At 52.6% G+C, this 13,927-nt stretch overlaps 2 protein-coding genes across 3 annotated transcripts; one reads left to right on the forward strand and one right to left on the reverse strand.

Annotated features, from left to right (window-relative positions):
* The first annotated feature begins 136 nt into the window (after positions 1-136).
* MCM7 (minichromosome maintenance complex component 7) lies at positions 137-8,464 on the forward strand. Of its 2 annotated transcripts, none has more exons than XM_008018587.3 (15): positions 137-274; positions 1,456-1,535; positions 1,797-1,961; positions 2,147-2,271; positions 2,347-2,527; positions 2,841-2,978; positions 3,253-3,402; positions 3,587-3,701; positions 3,787-3,918; positions 4,149-4,232; positions 5,051-5,444; positions 5,747-5,830; positions 6,906-7,074; positions 7,835-7,944; positions 8,112-8,464. In XM_008018587.3, the coding sequence occupies exons 1-15, from the start codon at positions 244-246 to the stop codon at positions 8,311-8,313; spliced, it is 2,160 nt and encodes a 719-aa protein (XP_008016778.1). In that variant the 5' UTR covers positions 137-243; the 3' UTR covers positions 8,314-8,464. The 2 variants fall into 2 exon arrangements, with proteins under 2 accessions (XP_008016778.1, XP_072868870.1); XM_073012769.1 differs by lacking the exon at positions 137-274 and adding an exon at positions 1,047-1,067.
* An 868-nt stretch (positions 8,465-9,332) lies between these two features.
* On the reverse strand, positions 9,333-12,310 carry COPS6 (COP9 signalosome subunit 6). The gene is made up of 10 exons (XM_008018593.3): positions 12,189-12,310; positions 11,840-11,965; positions 11,510-11,641; positions 10,774-10,862; positions 10,608-10,670; positions 10,311-10,358; positions 10,108-10,222; positions 9,930-10,022; positions 9,728-9,828; positions 9,333-9,597 (listed from the first exon to the last, which is right to left on the reverse strand). Exons 1-10 carry the CDS (start codon positions 12,256-12,258, stop codon positions 9,457-9,459), a joined length of 978 nt encoding a protein of 325 aa, XP_008016784.1. The 5' UTR covers positions 12,259-12,310; the 3' UTR covers positions 9,333-9,456.
* Between the last annotated feature and the right edge of the window lie 1,617 nt (positions 12,311-13,927).

The following is a 13,927-nucleotide window of genomic DNA, read 5'->3' on the forward strand; positions in this document are numbered from 1 at the left end:
ACTCCCGCACCGCCTCCCCGTCACTCATTCGAGGCCCGCCCGGCGATTGGCTTGCGGCTAGCGGGAGGGAGAAAGGGCCGGCTTTTCCGATTGGCCCGCACGCAGTGGCGCTGGTCACGTGGGGGGCGACGTTTCGCGCCAATTTCGGTTGGCCGTCCGCAGTCCACCGCGCGGACGTTCTCAGCTTCCCCAGAAGCAAGACCTCTGAGCCCGCCAAGAGCTGCCGCACGGGCCTCGGCAGCGATGGCACTGAAGGACTACGCGCTAGAGAAAGGTACGGGTCTACAAGCCTGGGAGGGCGTCCTGCGTGGGGAGCCTCCCGGGGAACACCTGTTGATGTGAGCTGGGGTCTTCGAGGACCGGGGTCAGCTGGTTCTGGGGCGCGCGACGCCAGAGGCAGGGTCGGGTTGCGGCTTGGCTAAGGCCCACGGGGCCTGGAAGGCGCGCGGGGGGCATCGACGTTGAAGAAAAGGTAGTAATCCCACTTGGGAAAGCTGTTATAGAGTCGTGGGGTTGGGGGGCGCTACCCGGCTGGGGGCTGCACAGGGAAGAGTCGCGCCCATGACCTCAGTAGACTCTTTAAGGGCTCTGGACCCCGTCCCCGCTTCCCTCCGCGCTTTTGGGCATTCCCAGGTTCCCGCCGCCTCCCCGAGGCGCGCGGAGGCCCCGGGGGCGGGCGGGCCGGGGCCGCTGCGTGCCGGGATTGGCCGTTTGAGGCTGCCCTCCGAGCGGAAGTGGAGCCGGGCGGAAGTGGCGCGACGCGGGTGGAGGGAGTGTCGTGTAAACAGTGTCCTTCCGCGCGGCGGCCTCGGAGAGAGCTGCGACCCGGGGGGGCGTGCCTGGGATCCGGGAGCTTCGCTCGGGCCCGGGAAAGGCGGCAGTGGGCTGGGATCGCAGTGCCCTGGGCGTGCTGGCCAATGGCTGGACTGGCTCCCGCCTCGGGCGGAGGAATCCCGGGCTGTGAAGCGGCTGGAATCCGGGCCCATGTGCTTCTTTGTTTACTAAGAGCGGAAGCGCTGGCGGGAGCGGTGGTGGGGTGCGGGACCTGCCTGGTGGCGGAGGTCCCGGTGAGATAAGGGGCTCGGGGGACCCAAAGAAGGCAGGGGATCATGGGGGTGGAAAGAAAGCTGAGAACCTTGAGGCCGGAGTGTGGGGAGGCCAATGGGGAACGGCGCTAGGATTTTAAACTAAAGTAGGGACAGGAATTCCCCTGGGGAATAGATGTTGCATCGCCCTGTGCACTGCCACGGGCTCTCTATTCTTCGCTGGTTAAAACAGACTGTGCAAAAGAGTTATGACCACTTTGGGGAGAATTCGGTAGTTTATTTAAATGTTCATATTATTGTTCATAGGCTGTGTTTTAAGCGAAAATAGGTATCTTAGATTTCTATCAGAGGGATGGGCAGTGATGTGTCTTAAAGTTTATGTTTTATGATTTTACATTTCACGTTACAGAAAAGGTTAAGAAGTTCTTACAAGAGTTCTACCAGGATGATGAACTTGGGAAGAAGCAGTTCAAGTATGGGAACCAGTTGGTAAGTATAAGATTGGGTAAAGGGAATGGGGAAGTGGGGTGCCTAAGGAGCCATAAGAAGTAGCTTGGTTGGTTTTATTAAAGATGTAATAATTAGAGGGTTTGGGGGCTGAGAAGCGAGTATCGCTCTAAGTGGTGCTGTGTTCTCCCCTGTGGATGCCTAGAGCCTGTGCTGAGTTCTCAGTGATGTATCTTCACATATGAACACTGGTACACAAGGTGAATGTGGCTCTGAGGTGTTTCTGTCTCTTCTTCACCTGAGGTTCGTCTGGCTCATCGGGAACAAGTGGCTCTGTATGTGGATCTGGACGACGTAGCCGAGGATGACCCCGAGTTGGTGGACTCAATTTGTGAGAATGCCAGGCGCTACGCGAAGCTCTTTGCCGATTCCGTACAAGAGCTGCTGCCTCAGTACAAGGAGAGGGAAGTGAGTGGCTAGAGAACAATGGCAAACAAAGGGCAAGGCATTTAAGCTTCTGTAGAGAGGCTGCTCAGATACTGATGTTTTCTGAGCAGGCAGAAAAAAGGGGCACTTCAGTCTGGTGTTCTCTGCGCTCTCCTTTCCCCATCCTGTTGCTCGTTTATTTATTTGTTTATTTTGTCCTCCCTTAGGTGGTAAATAAAGATGTCCTGGACGTTTACATTGAGCATCGGCTGATGATGGAGCAGCGGAGTCGGGACCCTGGAACAGCCCGAAGCCCCCAGAACCAGTACCCTGCTGAACTCATGCGCAGATTGTGAGTGGTCTCTGTTGGGAAGTATGTAGGGATTGGTTCTCCAGGATCTTGTTTGTGACTGTTTTCTCCCCTTAGTGAGCTGTATTTTCAAGGCCCAAGCAGCAACAAGCCTCGTGTGATCCGGGAAGTGCGGGCTGACTCTGTGGGGAAATTGGTGACTGTGCGTGGAATTGTCACTCGTGTCTCTGAAGTCAAACCCAAGATGGTGGTGGCCACTTACACTTGTGACCAGTGTGGGGCAGAGACCTACCAGCCGGTACGTGTGGAGCAAGGAGCAGGAAAGCCCTTACCTATTAGTTGTTTTGTAGAGATTAATTTGATCCCGTGATGCCTATCATTTTCTTTGGTTGTAAAAGTTGCCTGTGTGTTTGCCTTTCATTGTTGGGTATGTAATGGTCTTTCTACCTATTTCTTGGATGTTTGTTGTTGACCCAGAGTTATGTTCAAAGGGTTCTTGACACTTCCAAGATGTCTGCCGTGAAGAGAAAATGTGATTCAAGGAACTGACCGACCCAATGGGGCTCTTTTGCTTCTGACTTCCTTTTGGTGCTTCTGTTCTCACATCCTAGATCCAGTCTCCAACTTTCATGCCTCTGATCATGTGCCCAAGCCAGGAGTGCCAAACCAACCGCTCAGGAGGGCGGCTGTATCTGCAGACACGGGGCTCCAAATTCATCAAATTCCAGGAGATGAAGATGCAAGAACATGTGAGTTTGGGGTACGTGGCCCTGGGCAGGTGGATTGGGAGTCCACTTGAATCCTGTAGTCACTTGTGGAGTGGCAGGAAGAAAGAAGAACAAAAGAGGGAAGTGCAGGAGGGAGGTGGAACTAGAATTTCTGAGAGCCTTGGGAAGGGGAAACTCAGTAGCTCTCCTGTGGGCTTGTCTGTGACTAGGCAGCCTGGGAGCCTTTGAGTGGAATGCCTAGGGAGGGAAGGTTGGGTCCTCGTCTCCTGGCCTTATGTGCCTTTCTCTCTCCTAGAGTGATCAAGTGCCCGTGGGAAATATCCCTCGTAGTATCACGGTGCTGGTAGAAGGAGAGAACACAAGAATTGCCCAGCCTGGAGACCACGTCAGCGTCACTGGTATCTTCTTGCCAATCCTGCGCACTGGGTTCCGACAGGTGGTACAGGTAAGGAAGAGTTTGACATGAGGATCGTCCCCTTTTCCCTCACCTACTCATTCTACTCGCACAGAGAAAAGTGGGCAGCAAAACCCCAAACAGAACCCAGGGATTTGTCAAGAAATCGTTAGGGAATCCAGTGATGGGCAAGTTGAAGGGATTGCATCTGTATCCTGGCATTTTCCTGCCCAAGGGTTTACTCTCAGAAACCTACCTGGAAGCCCATCGGATTGTGAAGATGAACAAGAGTGAGGATGATGAGTCTGGGGCTGGAGAGCTCAGCAGGGAGGAGCTGAGGCAGATTGCAGGTGAGGGGCAGGGGAGATAGAGGAAATTCCATTTACATCCTAGCCCCCTTTTCCCCCAAAAAATACAACCTCAACTTCTCTACAGAAGAGGATTTCTACGAAAAGCTGGCAGCTTCAATTGCCCCAGAAATATATGGGCACGAAGATGTGAAGAAGGCACTGCTGCTTCTGCTAGTGGGGGGTGTGGACCAGTCTCCTCGAGGCATGAAAATCCGCGGTAAGAAGGAAAAAGGGAGAGGCTCGGGGGGATGAAGTCATTTAGGAGGAAAAAAGGATGACAAGTGTCTCTGTAGGTCAGAGTATAAGAGTGGACATCTTGCCTTCGTGGACACAGGGAGGGTTTAGAAGTAATGCTGGGTGTTAGAGGGAGGCAGAACTCAAAATTGCTGTGTTGTTGTCCAAGCATTGGGAGAAGAGTCATTCCAGGGCTGCCTTCCCTTCCTCTAGGCAACATCAACATCTGTCTGATGGGGGATCCTGGTGTGGCCAAGTCTCAACTCCTGTCGTACATTGATCGGCTGGCCCCCCGCAGTAAGTAGTTGGGCCTTGGGAGAGGTGAACATAGTGACAGGGCCACAGTGTTTATTCAAAAAATGGGGGTGCATGGTGGCTCACACTTGTAACCCCAATGCTCTGAGAGGCTGAGGCAGAAGAATCGTTTGAGACCAGGCTGGTCTACTAAAAAGTTTGTTTTTTGGGGTGTTTTTTTGTTTGTTTTCCTTTTTTTGAGACGGAGTCTCAGTCACCCAGGCTGGAGTGCAATGGCATGGTTTCGGCTCACTGCAACCTCTGCCTCCCTGCAACCTCTGCCTCCCAGGTTCAAGCGATTCTCCCTTCTCAGCCTCCTGAGTAGCTGGGACTACAGACACGTGCCACCACACTTAGCTAATTTTTGTACTTTTAGTAGAGATGGGGCTTTACTATGTTGGGCAGGCTGGTCTCGAACTCCTGACCTCACGATCTGCCTGCCTTTGCCTCTACCAAAGTGCTGGGATTACAGGTGTGAGCCACTGCGCCTGGCCTCTACTAAAAAGTTTTAAAAATTAGTTGGGTGTGGTAGTGAGTGCCTATAGTCTCAGCTACTTGGGAGGCTGAGGCTGAAGGATGGCTTGAGTCCAGGAGCCAAGGTGTCAGTGAGCCGAGCCACAGTTGTGCTCTGAAGAGAACCGGTGGGAGGGGAAGGGGAACGTTGCCAGCACCCCACAGATCCTCAGGCGTCTCAAGAAGGCCTGGGGGAGGCAGTGGAATGATCCCAGCACAGGCCTTGCCTCCCTGGCCCATTTATTGTCCTTTGTTTGTTCCCCTTCTTGTTCTTTCTCTCTTATGGTTCCTTATTTCTTCTCTTCCAGGCCAGTACACAACAGGCCGGGGCTCCTCGGGAGTGGGGCTTACAGCAGCTGTGCTGAGAGACTCCGTGAGTGGAGAACTGACTTTAGAGGGTGGGGCTCTGGTGCTGGCTGACCAGGGTGTGTGCTGCATTGATGAGTTCGACAAAATGGCCGAGGCCGACCGCACAGCCATCCATGAGGTCATGGAGCAGCAGACCATCTCCATTGCCAAGGCCGGCATCCTCACTACACTCAATGCCCGCTGCTCCATCCTGGCTGCTGCCAACCCTGCCTATGGGCGCTACAACCCCCGCCGCAGCCTGGAGCAGAACATACAGCTGCCTGCCGCGCTGCTCTCCCGGTTTGACCTCCTCTGGCTGATTCAGGACCGGCCTGACCGAGACAATGACCTACGGTGAATGGAGCTCAACACCCAAAGAGAGAGAGGTCCCCTGTAATGATCTATAGGGAGGAGGGGAGGTGAATCAAAACAAATTCCGCGCTCCTGGAAACCCCAGAGCCTCCCCCTTGCATCAGGGGCTGGTCCACGGTTCTCGGGGAAATGGTGGGTTGGGGCTGAAATGCTGATGAGGATTTTCAGGAAAGCGTGTCCCTCCTATACTGTAAGGAAGTGGCAGAGTCAAGGGAGGGACACCTAAGAGGACATGGGTGTGTAGCCCTAAAAAGGATGTTCCTCCTGGCCTCCCCTTTATCCAGGTTGGCCCAGCACATCACCTATGTGCACCAGCACAGCCGGCAGCCCCCCTCCCAGTTCGAACCTCTGGACATGAAGCTCATGAGGTAGGAGAGCTGGGTGCAGACGGGCAAACGTTGAGTGGGCCATGCGAGCCTCCTGAAAAAGTGCTTAATCTTAGGGTGTGTTTTTCACACCACCACTTCCCACTTCGGACATGACCAGAGCCTGAGATCAGCTTTTAAGTGGAAAATTCCACACTTTATACAATAGGGACATGGGAAACTTTCCTACACAATTTTTTTTTTTTGAGACAAAGTCTTGTTCTGTCGCCAGGCTGGAGTGTAGTGGCGCGATCTCAGCTCACTGCAACCTCTCCCTCCCAGGTTCAAGCGATTCCCCTGCCTCAGCCTCCTGAATAGCTGGGATTACAGGTGCGCGCCATCACGCCCAGCTAATTTTTTGTGTTTTAGTAGAGAGCGGTTTCACCATGTTGGCCAGGATGGTCTTAATCTCCTGACCTAGTGATCTGCCCGCCTCTGCCTCCCAAAGTGCTGGGATTACAGGTATGAGCCACTGTGCCTGGCCCACAAAAATATTTTTAATAAAATTGTCTTCAGGTTATATGTCAGTTGTATGTGAAATATAGGTGAATTCCATGTTTAGACTGGAGTCCTATCCCCAAGCTATCCCATTATGTATGTGCAAATACTCCAAAATCTGAAGTCTAAAACACCTGCTCCCAGGCATTCTGGATACTCAACCTCTATCGCTATTTTTCCAGGAGCCTCCAGTGTTCCCTCAGGTTTTTTACTCACTTTTAAATATTCTGTAAACTATTGTCTTTAAATATATTTGTTTTGCCATGTCATGCGCTCAGAGGAGGGGTCTGGATCATCTATTAATGACAGATGGATTTGTCTTACCCTTACAAAGGCCATTCCCCCCCACCCCCCCCAAAAAAAGGAAATAACTTGGGAGGGTCCTCAGGGGCTATATGTTTGGTGAAATCCATCAGTGATATTCAAGCCAAGCAAATACCCACTAATTTGTTTTTTCCACTTAAAGTTCCTGGAGGGGACCATGTTAAATGGGGAGCCCTGGTGCAGAAAACAACATGGGCTCATATTTACTCCCTTCCCCATCTCCCTCTTCTGCTTCCCCATGAACCTTCCCCCACAGGCGTTACATAGCCATGTGCCGCGAGAAGCAGCCCACAGTGCCAGAGTCTCTGGCTGACTACATCACGGCAGCGTATGTGGAGATGAGGCGAGAGGCTTGGGCTAGTAAGGATGCCACCTATACTTCTGCTCGGACCCTGCTGGCTATCCTGCGCCTTTCCACTGCTCTGGTAAGTGCCCAAACTGCTGGAGGACCATCTGTTTTGACCCTTAAAGGGGCAGCTCCTTACCATGCTCTCATCGCCGAGTCCCTCCTGCTCCAGCCCTGCCGGGGCTAAAGTGCTGACAGTGCAGATAGTGGTCCTCTCCGTGCTACCGCACTGTGGGTACTTGCTGCTCCAGCAGGGCACGCACAGCGTCCGTGGAGGGAAAGGCCTTTTCCCCACTTGTTAACCTTCACTGAGCGGGTGGTTGGGATCTGTTTCACTCCGTGTCCTAGATCCTGTGCTACAGACCTTCCTTTCTGTCCTCCCGTCTTGGACCTCAGTCCTGGGGGCTCCAAAGTGCTGTTCGTGCAGGTAGTGTGATTAACCGACCTACTGCTGAGCTAGCACTTCCCGAGCCCCCAGGACACGTTCTCTCTGCCAGTTGTCTTGGCTGAGCTCCCCAAGCTCCATCTGTCATGCTGGGGAGCCCAGTGGAGTTCAAAAGGGTCTGGTCTCCCTCACAGGACAGCTGAACTCCGGGACTGGCCAGTGTTGAGAGGCGGAGACTTGGGCAATTGCTGGACGCTGCCCTGGGCATTGCACTTGTCTCGGTCTGACAGTGCCGGCCCAACACTGCGGATGCTGGGGGGGTGGGGGGCTCCTCTCCTGTTTTGTGAGTAGGCGACCCATGGGCTGCCCAGCCTTAAAGCCAGAACAAGGGTGTTCCCTGACCTTGTTCCACTGCCCTCCTCCCGTTCCCATCTCTCCCCTACCTTCCCCTTAGGCACGTCTGCGAATGGTGGACGTGGTGGAGAAGGAAGATGTGAATGAAGCCATCAGGCTAATGGAGATGTCAAAGGACTCTCTTCTGGGAGATAAGGGGCAGACAGCTAGGTGAGTGGTTTAGTGAAGGACAAAGCTGAGTTACTTTGGCTTTTGTGTCCATGTGTCTGAGGCTGGCCTCAATTCTAACACTGACCATCATTGTTCTCTGTTGATGTCGAGCATTCCTGTTATTCCTGTTTGTCCCCTGACCTTACACACCTACTCATTTCTTTCAGGACTCAGAGACCAGCAGATGTGGTATTTGCCACCGTCCGTGAACTGGTCTCAGGGGGCCGAAGCGTCCGGTTCTCTGAGGCAGAGCAGCGCTGCATATCTCGCGGCTTTACACCTGCCCAGTTCCAGGCGGCTCTGGATGAATACGAGGAGCTCAACGTCTGGCAGGTCAATGCTTCCCGGACACGGATCACTTTTGTCTGATTCCAACGTGCTTGCAAGCCTGGGGTCCTCTTGTTCCCTGCTGGCCCGCCCCTTGGGAAGGGGCAGTGATGCCCTTGAGGGGAAGGAGGAGCCCCTCTTTCTCCTATGCTGCACTTATTCCTTCTGCTAATAAAGTGTTTGTAGATTGCCACCTTCTAGCCTGGGCCTTTCATTAAAACAGGGTATTGTGTGTTTTTTAGATTCCTACCTGTTCCTTTTTATGCTCCTATTTCATCCACTCAGTAAATTGTCTGAGTAAGCTGCATCTCCCTGCCAGGCCCCAGTATAGATGCTGGGGATGTGGCAAAGACTAAGTGGTCCCTGCTGTTTGGAGATACTTGAGCTGGGGCTCCACTTTTTGAGCCCCCCGACTCCCTTATTTAGTCTTACACTGCCTGTGTGCCAGTCAGGCTCTAGGGATACAGTGCCAGTATAAAATGCAGGGTCTCTTGGTTTTTCCCCTTTTCTAGCAGACAGGTCATTACTTAACCACTTATTTCCCAAATCCCACTCTAAAGCTCTGGTTAGCGGGTGATGAAAATCGGCACAAGTGATCACATACAGCAATCCTGACCTTTAGACCACTTCCTAGCTGCCTCTCCAAAATATGTAGTAAACGGTCATTGAGAAACTCCCTCCTGGTAATTCACAATGCCCACAGGATCAAGGCTTGGACTTGTTTCTAATAAAAATCTGCTTACTATCTCTTGTTTTTTTGCGTGTGTGAAAAGTTAATTTCACTTGGGAAAGTAGTCAATTGTCACATTTATAGGGCTGGGCTATGTAAGATGATGTCAAGGGTGACATTAAAGTGTAGAACAGAGACCGCTTAGGTGGAAGCAGGCAGCCTTGGATGCTAACGACAGTCCATGTGACTGACACGGGGTCACTTGAAATGGCAGTGCCTCCCTCATGGAAAAGCATCAGAAGGGCTTGTGAGCAAGGCTCACGATGCACCTCGATGAACATCCAAGTTGACAAACCAGTGTGGTGCCTAACAGAGAGGACAGAGCCACCAGCAGGGGTGCTCGGGGGCTGCTCCCCTTTATTATTAATGACAGCGGTTTCTCTCAATGAAGTGTAGCGCCCTCCCCTTTGCGACAGTTGCCTGACCCCTGTCCATCAGCCCTTCAAGTACCCTCATCAGAAGAAGAGCCCGCGCATTCGCCTGCCGATGCCTTGTCGGTCATAGAGGACGTTGAACTTGTTCACAAACTGGTTCATGGTGTTGCACGTTTTGGTGATGGTGCCAAGGTAGGCCATGAGCCCCACGTCGTTGCATTGCTGGGAGGGAACAGAAAGGACAAGTTCCTCAGGGGATCCCTCGTGGCATGCCCAGGGAACAACAGTCCCCGGTCCTCCACGTGAAAGTGACAGCATGAGCCCCACCTCCCCATCTAGGTTTTAAACTCACATCATAAAAATCTGTCTTGAACTTGTCTGTGCTGAGCACCGGGAGGCAGTGACACAGAGCATAGGCCTCCCGCAGGATCTCATGATTAAAGGGGACCTCTCCTAAAGGCACAAAAAGAGGCTGCATTAGTTTGGATGCTGTCACTTCCCCAGGAGGGAGAGGAAGAATGCCAGGGAGGTGCCCAAGGAAGCCCCTGTCCTACCCGCTTCAGAGGCCTTGACGTACTCCAAGATGAGCTTGACGCGGCTGTGCAGCATCTTGATGGCGCTGTGCTGTGCTATCAGGTGTTCAGCCACTGCAAAGGGACGAGGACAGGAGGAGGTTGAGACGGGATGTGGCCACGCCTTCCAACCCTACTTCCAAGTAATCCCCTCCATTACCAGTGGAGTTCTCTCCACTGCCTGTTGCTGTCATTCGGGCTACGTGGTCTACACCAATGCGTTCCGCTTCCTCTGTGGCCAGAGTGTAGGTCAGCTCAGCAAACAGCATTGTGGCCTACAAGGCAAGGTAACCCACAAAGGGAGAATCAAAAGCAGGAAAGAGGCCAAGAGCAGGATCTGAGGGTTGAAGGGTAGGGTATTACCTCTCCATTGATTATATCGATGACAGACTCAAAAACGCTGACAGGAAGCTGTGAAGGAGATGGAGAAACCTGAACACTATATGCCAACATTTGGACGAGCTGCTTTCACCCGTTTCCTCTCATCTCATCTTCCCAAGAAACCAGTGAAGTAGGGATTACCTCCCTTCACAGTTTGGAGATGAAATGACTAAGACAGAGTCACAGCTGGTAAGTGGCACCTGGAATTCCCCAATAGAAGAGTATCACACAGTAAAAGGCAACAGTGACAATCATGACAGAGTATAGGGTATTACTCACATCTGTGTGCTTGGTCATAGGGTTCAACTTCAGAAAGAGGGGGCTCTCAATGATCTCACACACCTGGAAGAGAGGGACAATGCACAGAAGTCAGTGACCCCCACCTTTCTCCTTCCCCTCATTCTCCATTCTCTGCCCCAGCATGCACAGGTGTGAGCATGTATACCTGCTTATGGACGTGGATGTCCGAGGGGTCAGGTGGCCCCCCTGTGGTATACCAACCCAGAAACTCCAGCTCCTTGAACACCTGTTTAACTGGAGGGGAAGGGGACAGAACACACAGTAATTCTTTTTTTTTTTTTTTTGAGATAGAGTCTTGCTCTGTTGCCTAGGCTAGAGTGCAGTGGCACGATCTTGGCTCACCACAATCTCTGCCTCCCAGGTTCAAGCAATCCTGCCTCAGCCTCCCGAGTAGCTGGGACTTCAGGCACGCACCACCATGCCAGGCTAATTTTTGTATTTTCAGTAGAGATGGGGTTTCACTATGTTTGCCAGGCTGGTCTGTAACTTCTGACCTCATGATCCACCCGCCTCAGCCTCCCAAAGTGCTGGGATTATAGGCCTGATTCACTGCGTCCGGCCTGACATAGTAACTCTTTAAACCAACCTTCCTCAATGTGAAACTCCTGGTGTATTTTCACCAGCTTCTCCTCCCTCCTCAAATCCTGGCTCAGTTTAGAATAATTACTCCCTTCTATCCTGTCTTCTCTCATCCTTTACTTTTTTTTTGAGAAAGAACTCTGAACATGTTCTGTTTCTGAGATCTCTCCAGCTACTCTCTTCACTTTTTCTCCTCTGTTCTTGGCGTCCTCTCGGGTTTCTTTCCAACCCTCTCCATCTTCCCCACCTTGCACATTTTTTTTAACTCCCACTCCTCTTCCCCACATCTATTCCACTCTCACACTGCTCCTCCTTGGTGTAATAATATTCCTTGTCAATTATAATCTTCTCTTCCACGGTGTGGGACAGCAGCTCAAAGGAGTTCATCACCTCGATATTTCGGCCCTCCTGCTTGCCAATCAAAGCCCCAATCACTGGGAAAGAGAATGACATGGAAAAGGTGACGTTAAAGAGACTTCTATGACCCGAGGGTCTGAGATGAGTGGGAACCAAGTATTGGGGAAACGATGATTTGGGGGAAGGGAATTGGATCCAGTAAAGGAAGGGGAAAAGACTACTGTCTGGGGGAGGTGAGCAAGGAGAGGAGACTGGAGTCTATGCCCAACACTCACCCTGCACAGGCCGCCCCTCCTGGGAGCGCATGCGGATCCAGTGGTCAGAGATGTTGAGAATGACAAGGGGATGGAGAGCGACGGAAACACTCCCAGTCACTCCAGAGGCCATCACGCTGGGAACTACTAAGGGTGGAGGGAAAGAGAGAGGGTGAGAGTCCGGGCCCCACGTTCTTCCCTGCAGATAGCAGTGGGGGACGACGGAGCCCGGGCCACACTTTTCCTCCCGCAACTTATCCCAGGGAAAGATGTTGCTGCTCCGCCCTCCTCCCTTCTCCCGGGAGCACAGCGAGGCCTCAACGCACCCCTGAAGGAGGTCTCCGGAAGCCGCCCGCGCACGGCCCGTTACCTGCTGCATCCACCTCCATCCCGCTGCTCCCTCCGGTCCCGTTTGTAGCTGCAGCCGCCGCCGCCGCCATTTTCCCCGCGCCCGCCAGCCTCGGCCCCGCCCCCTTCCTTCCCGGCTTCCGTAAGGCGAGCGGCGCATGTTCTGTGTCTCCGCGGCAAGCGGCGGGCCTGGCGTCCGCGTAGCAGGCAGTTCCCGGGTCGCGGCGGGCGGCACTCGGTGCGGGGAAGCCCGACGCCCTCTGGGCCTCGGTGCCAGCCGGTTTTCCCAGACCCTGTCCCAGCCTGTCGCCTGCGGGTGACCTTTGACAAATTAGTTAACGACTTGATTGATCGTCCTCGTCTGTAAAATTGGGATAAGAACTCCTAGTTCTCAAGGCTGTTGCAGAATGAATGACATGTCGTGTTATTTCCCTCACAATAAAATCCAGACAACTAACCACAGCCTGCAAGGCCCTGCCTGATCTGGCCCCGGTCTGGCCTCTACTTTTCTAGCCCTTGATCTTCAGGCTACAGCTGCACTGGCCCTCATGTCTGGTGGTGGTGGTTTGTTTTGTTTTGTTTGAGACAGGGTCTCGCTCTGTCGCCCAGGCTGAAGTGCAGTGGCCTGATATCAGCTCACTGCACCCTCAAACTCTCGGACTCAAGTGATCTTCCCATTTCAGCCTCCCGAGTAGCTGGGACTACAGGTGCACCCCACCACACCCAGCTAATTTTATTATTTTTTTTTTTATTTTGATAGAGACAGGAGTCTCTAGGTTGTCCAGGCTGGTCTCCAACTCCCGGACAGAAGCGATCCTCCATCCTTGGCCTCCCAAAGCACTGGGATTACAGGCATGAGCCACCACACCCAGCTCTCCGTGTCTGCTTTCCACATGCCTCACTCTCGCATTCAGGAGCCTGTGGTTCCTTCTCTTGTTCATCGTGGTATCCCCTGTGACCAACACGGTACCTAACACATTGGTGCCTAGATACTTTTTGAGTGAATGAAGGAATAATTTGGGATGGAATCTGGTGTTGAGTTGCTCCATCTTGTGAAAGTTGCAGATACCAGGACAAAAATCACATTGTCAAGTCCAAACAAATTGGAGTCATGAGAACACCAAGGAGAAGGGCTCATGCTTTCATGTCTGATATAGGGACTGTCTCAAGGACTTTCGAAAATAACCCCACAAGGCCAGGCATGGTGGCTCACACCTGTAATCCAAGCACTTTGGGAGGCCGAGGCTGGCCAATCACTTGAGGTCAGGAGTTTGAGACCAGCCTGGCCAACATGGTGAAACCCTGTCTCTACTGAAAATACAAAAATTAGCCGGACGTGGTGGCATGTGCCTGTAGTCCCAGCTACTCGGGAGACTGAGGCAGAAGAATTGCTTGAACCCAGGAGGGAGAGGCTGCAGTGAGCTGAGATCGCACCACTGCACTCCAGCCTGGGCGAGACAGAGCGAGACTCCGTCTCAAAAATAAATAAATAAATAAATAAATAAATAAATAAATAAATAAATAAAATAACTCCACAAGGCCAGGCATGGTGACTCACACCTGTAATCCCAGCACGTTGGGAGGCCAAGGTGGGAGGATCACTTGAACCCAGGAGTTTGAGACCGGCCTTGGCAACATGGTGAGACCTTGTTTCTACAAAAAATGAAAACAAAATTAGCTGGGTATGGTGGGGGCATGCTGAAGAAATTTATGCTTGGGAACTGAGGCAGAACTCCCTTCCTTTTTGTTCCCAGATAGCTG

Source organism: Chlorocebus sabaeus, chromosome 28 (genome assembly GCF_047675955.1).
Source record: "Chlorocebus sabaeus isolate Y175 chromosome 28, mChlSab1.0.hap1, whole genome shotgun sequence".
Classification (NCBI taxonomy): Eukaryota; Metazoa; Chordata; class Mammalia; order Primates; family Cercopithecidae; genus Chlorocebus; species Chlorocebus sabaeus.

What these genes read in the sequence shown, in the direction of transcription:
- MCM7 (XM_008018587.3), top strand. Translation starts at nt 244, where the DNA reads ATGGCACTGAAGGACTACGCGCTAGAGAAAG. An exon ending in TCGAGGCATGAAAATCCGCG is followed by an intron (nt 3,919 to 4,148) that starts GTAAGAAGGAAA and finishes CCCTTCCTCTAG; the next exon opens with GCAACATCAACATCTGTCTG. An exon ending in GACCGAGACAATGACCTACG is followed by an intron (nt 5,445 to 5,746) that starts GTGAATGGAGCT and finishes CCCTTTATCCAG; the next exon opens with GTTGGCCCAGCACATCACCT.
- COPS6 (XM_008018593.3), bottom strand. Translation starts at nt 12,258, where the DNA reads ATGGCGGCGGCGGCGGCTGCAGCTACAAACGGGACCGGAGGGAGCAGC. An exon ending in GGAGGGGCGGCCTGTGCAGG is followed by an intron (nt 11,642 to 11,839) that starts GTGAGTGTTGGG and finishes TCTCTTTCCCAG; the next exon opens with TGATTGGGGCTTTGATTGGC. An exon ending in TTACACCAAGGAGGAGCAGT is followed by an intron (nt 10,863 to 11,509) that starts GTGAGAGTGGAA and finishes CTTCCCCTCCAG; the next exon opens with TTAAACAGGTGTTCAAGGAG.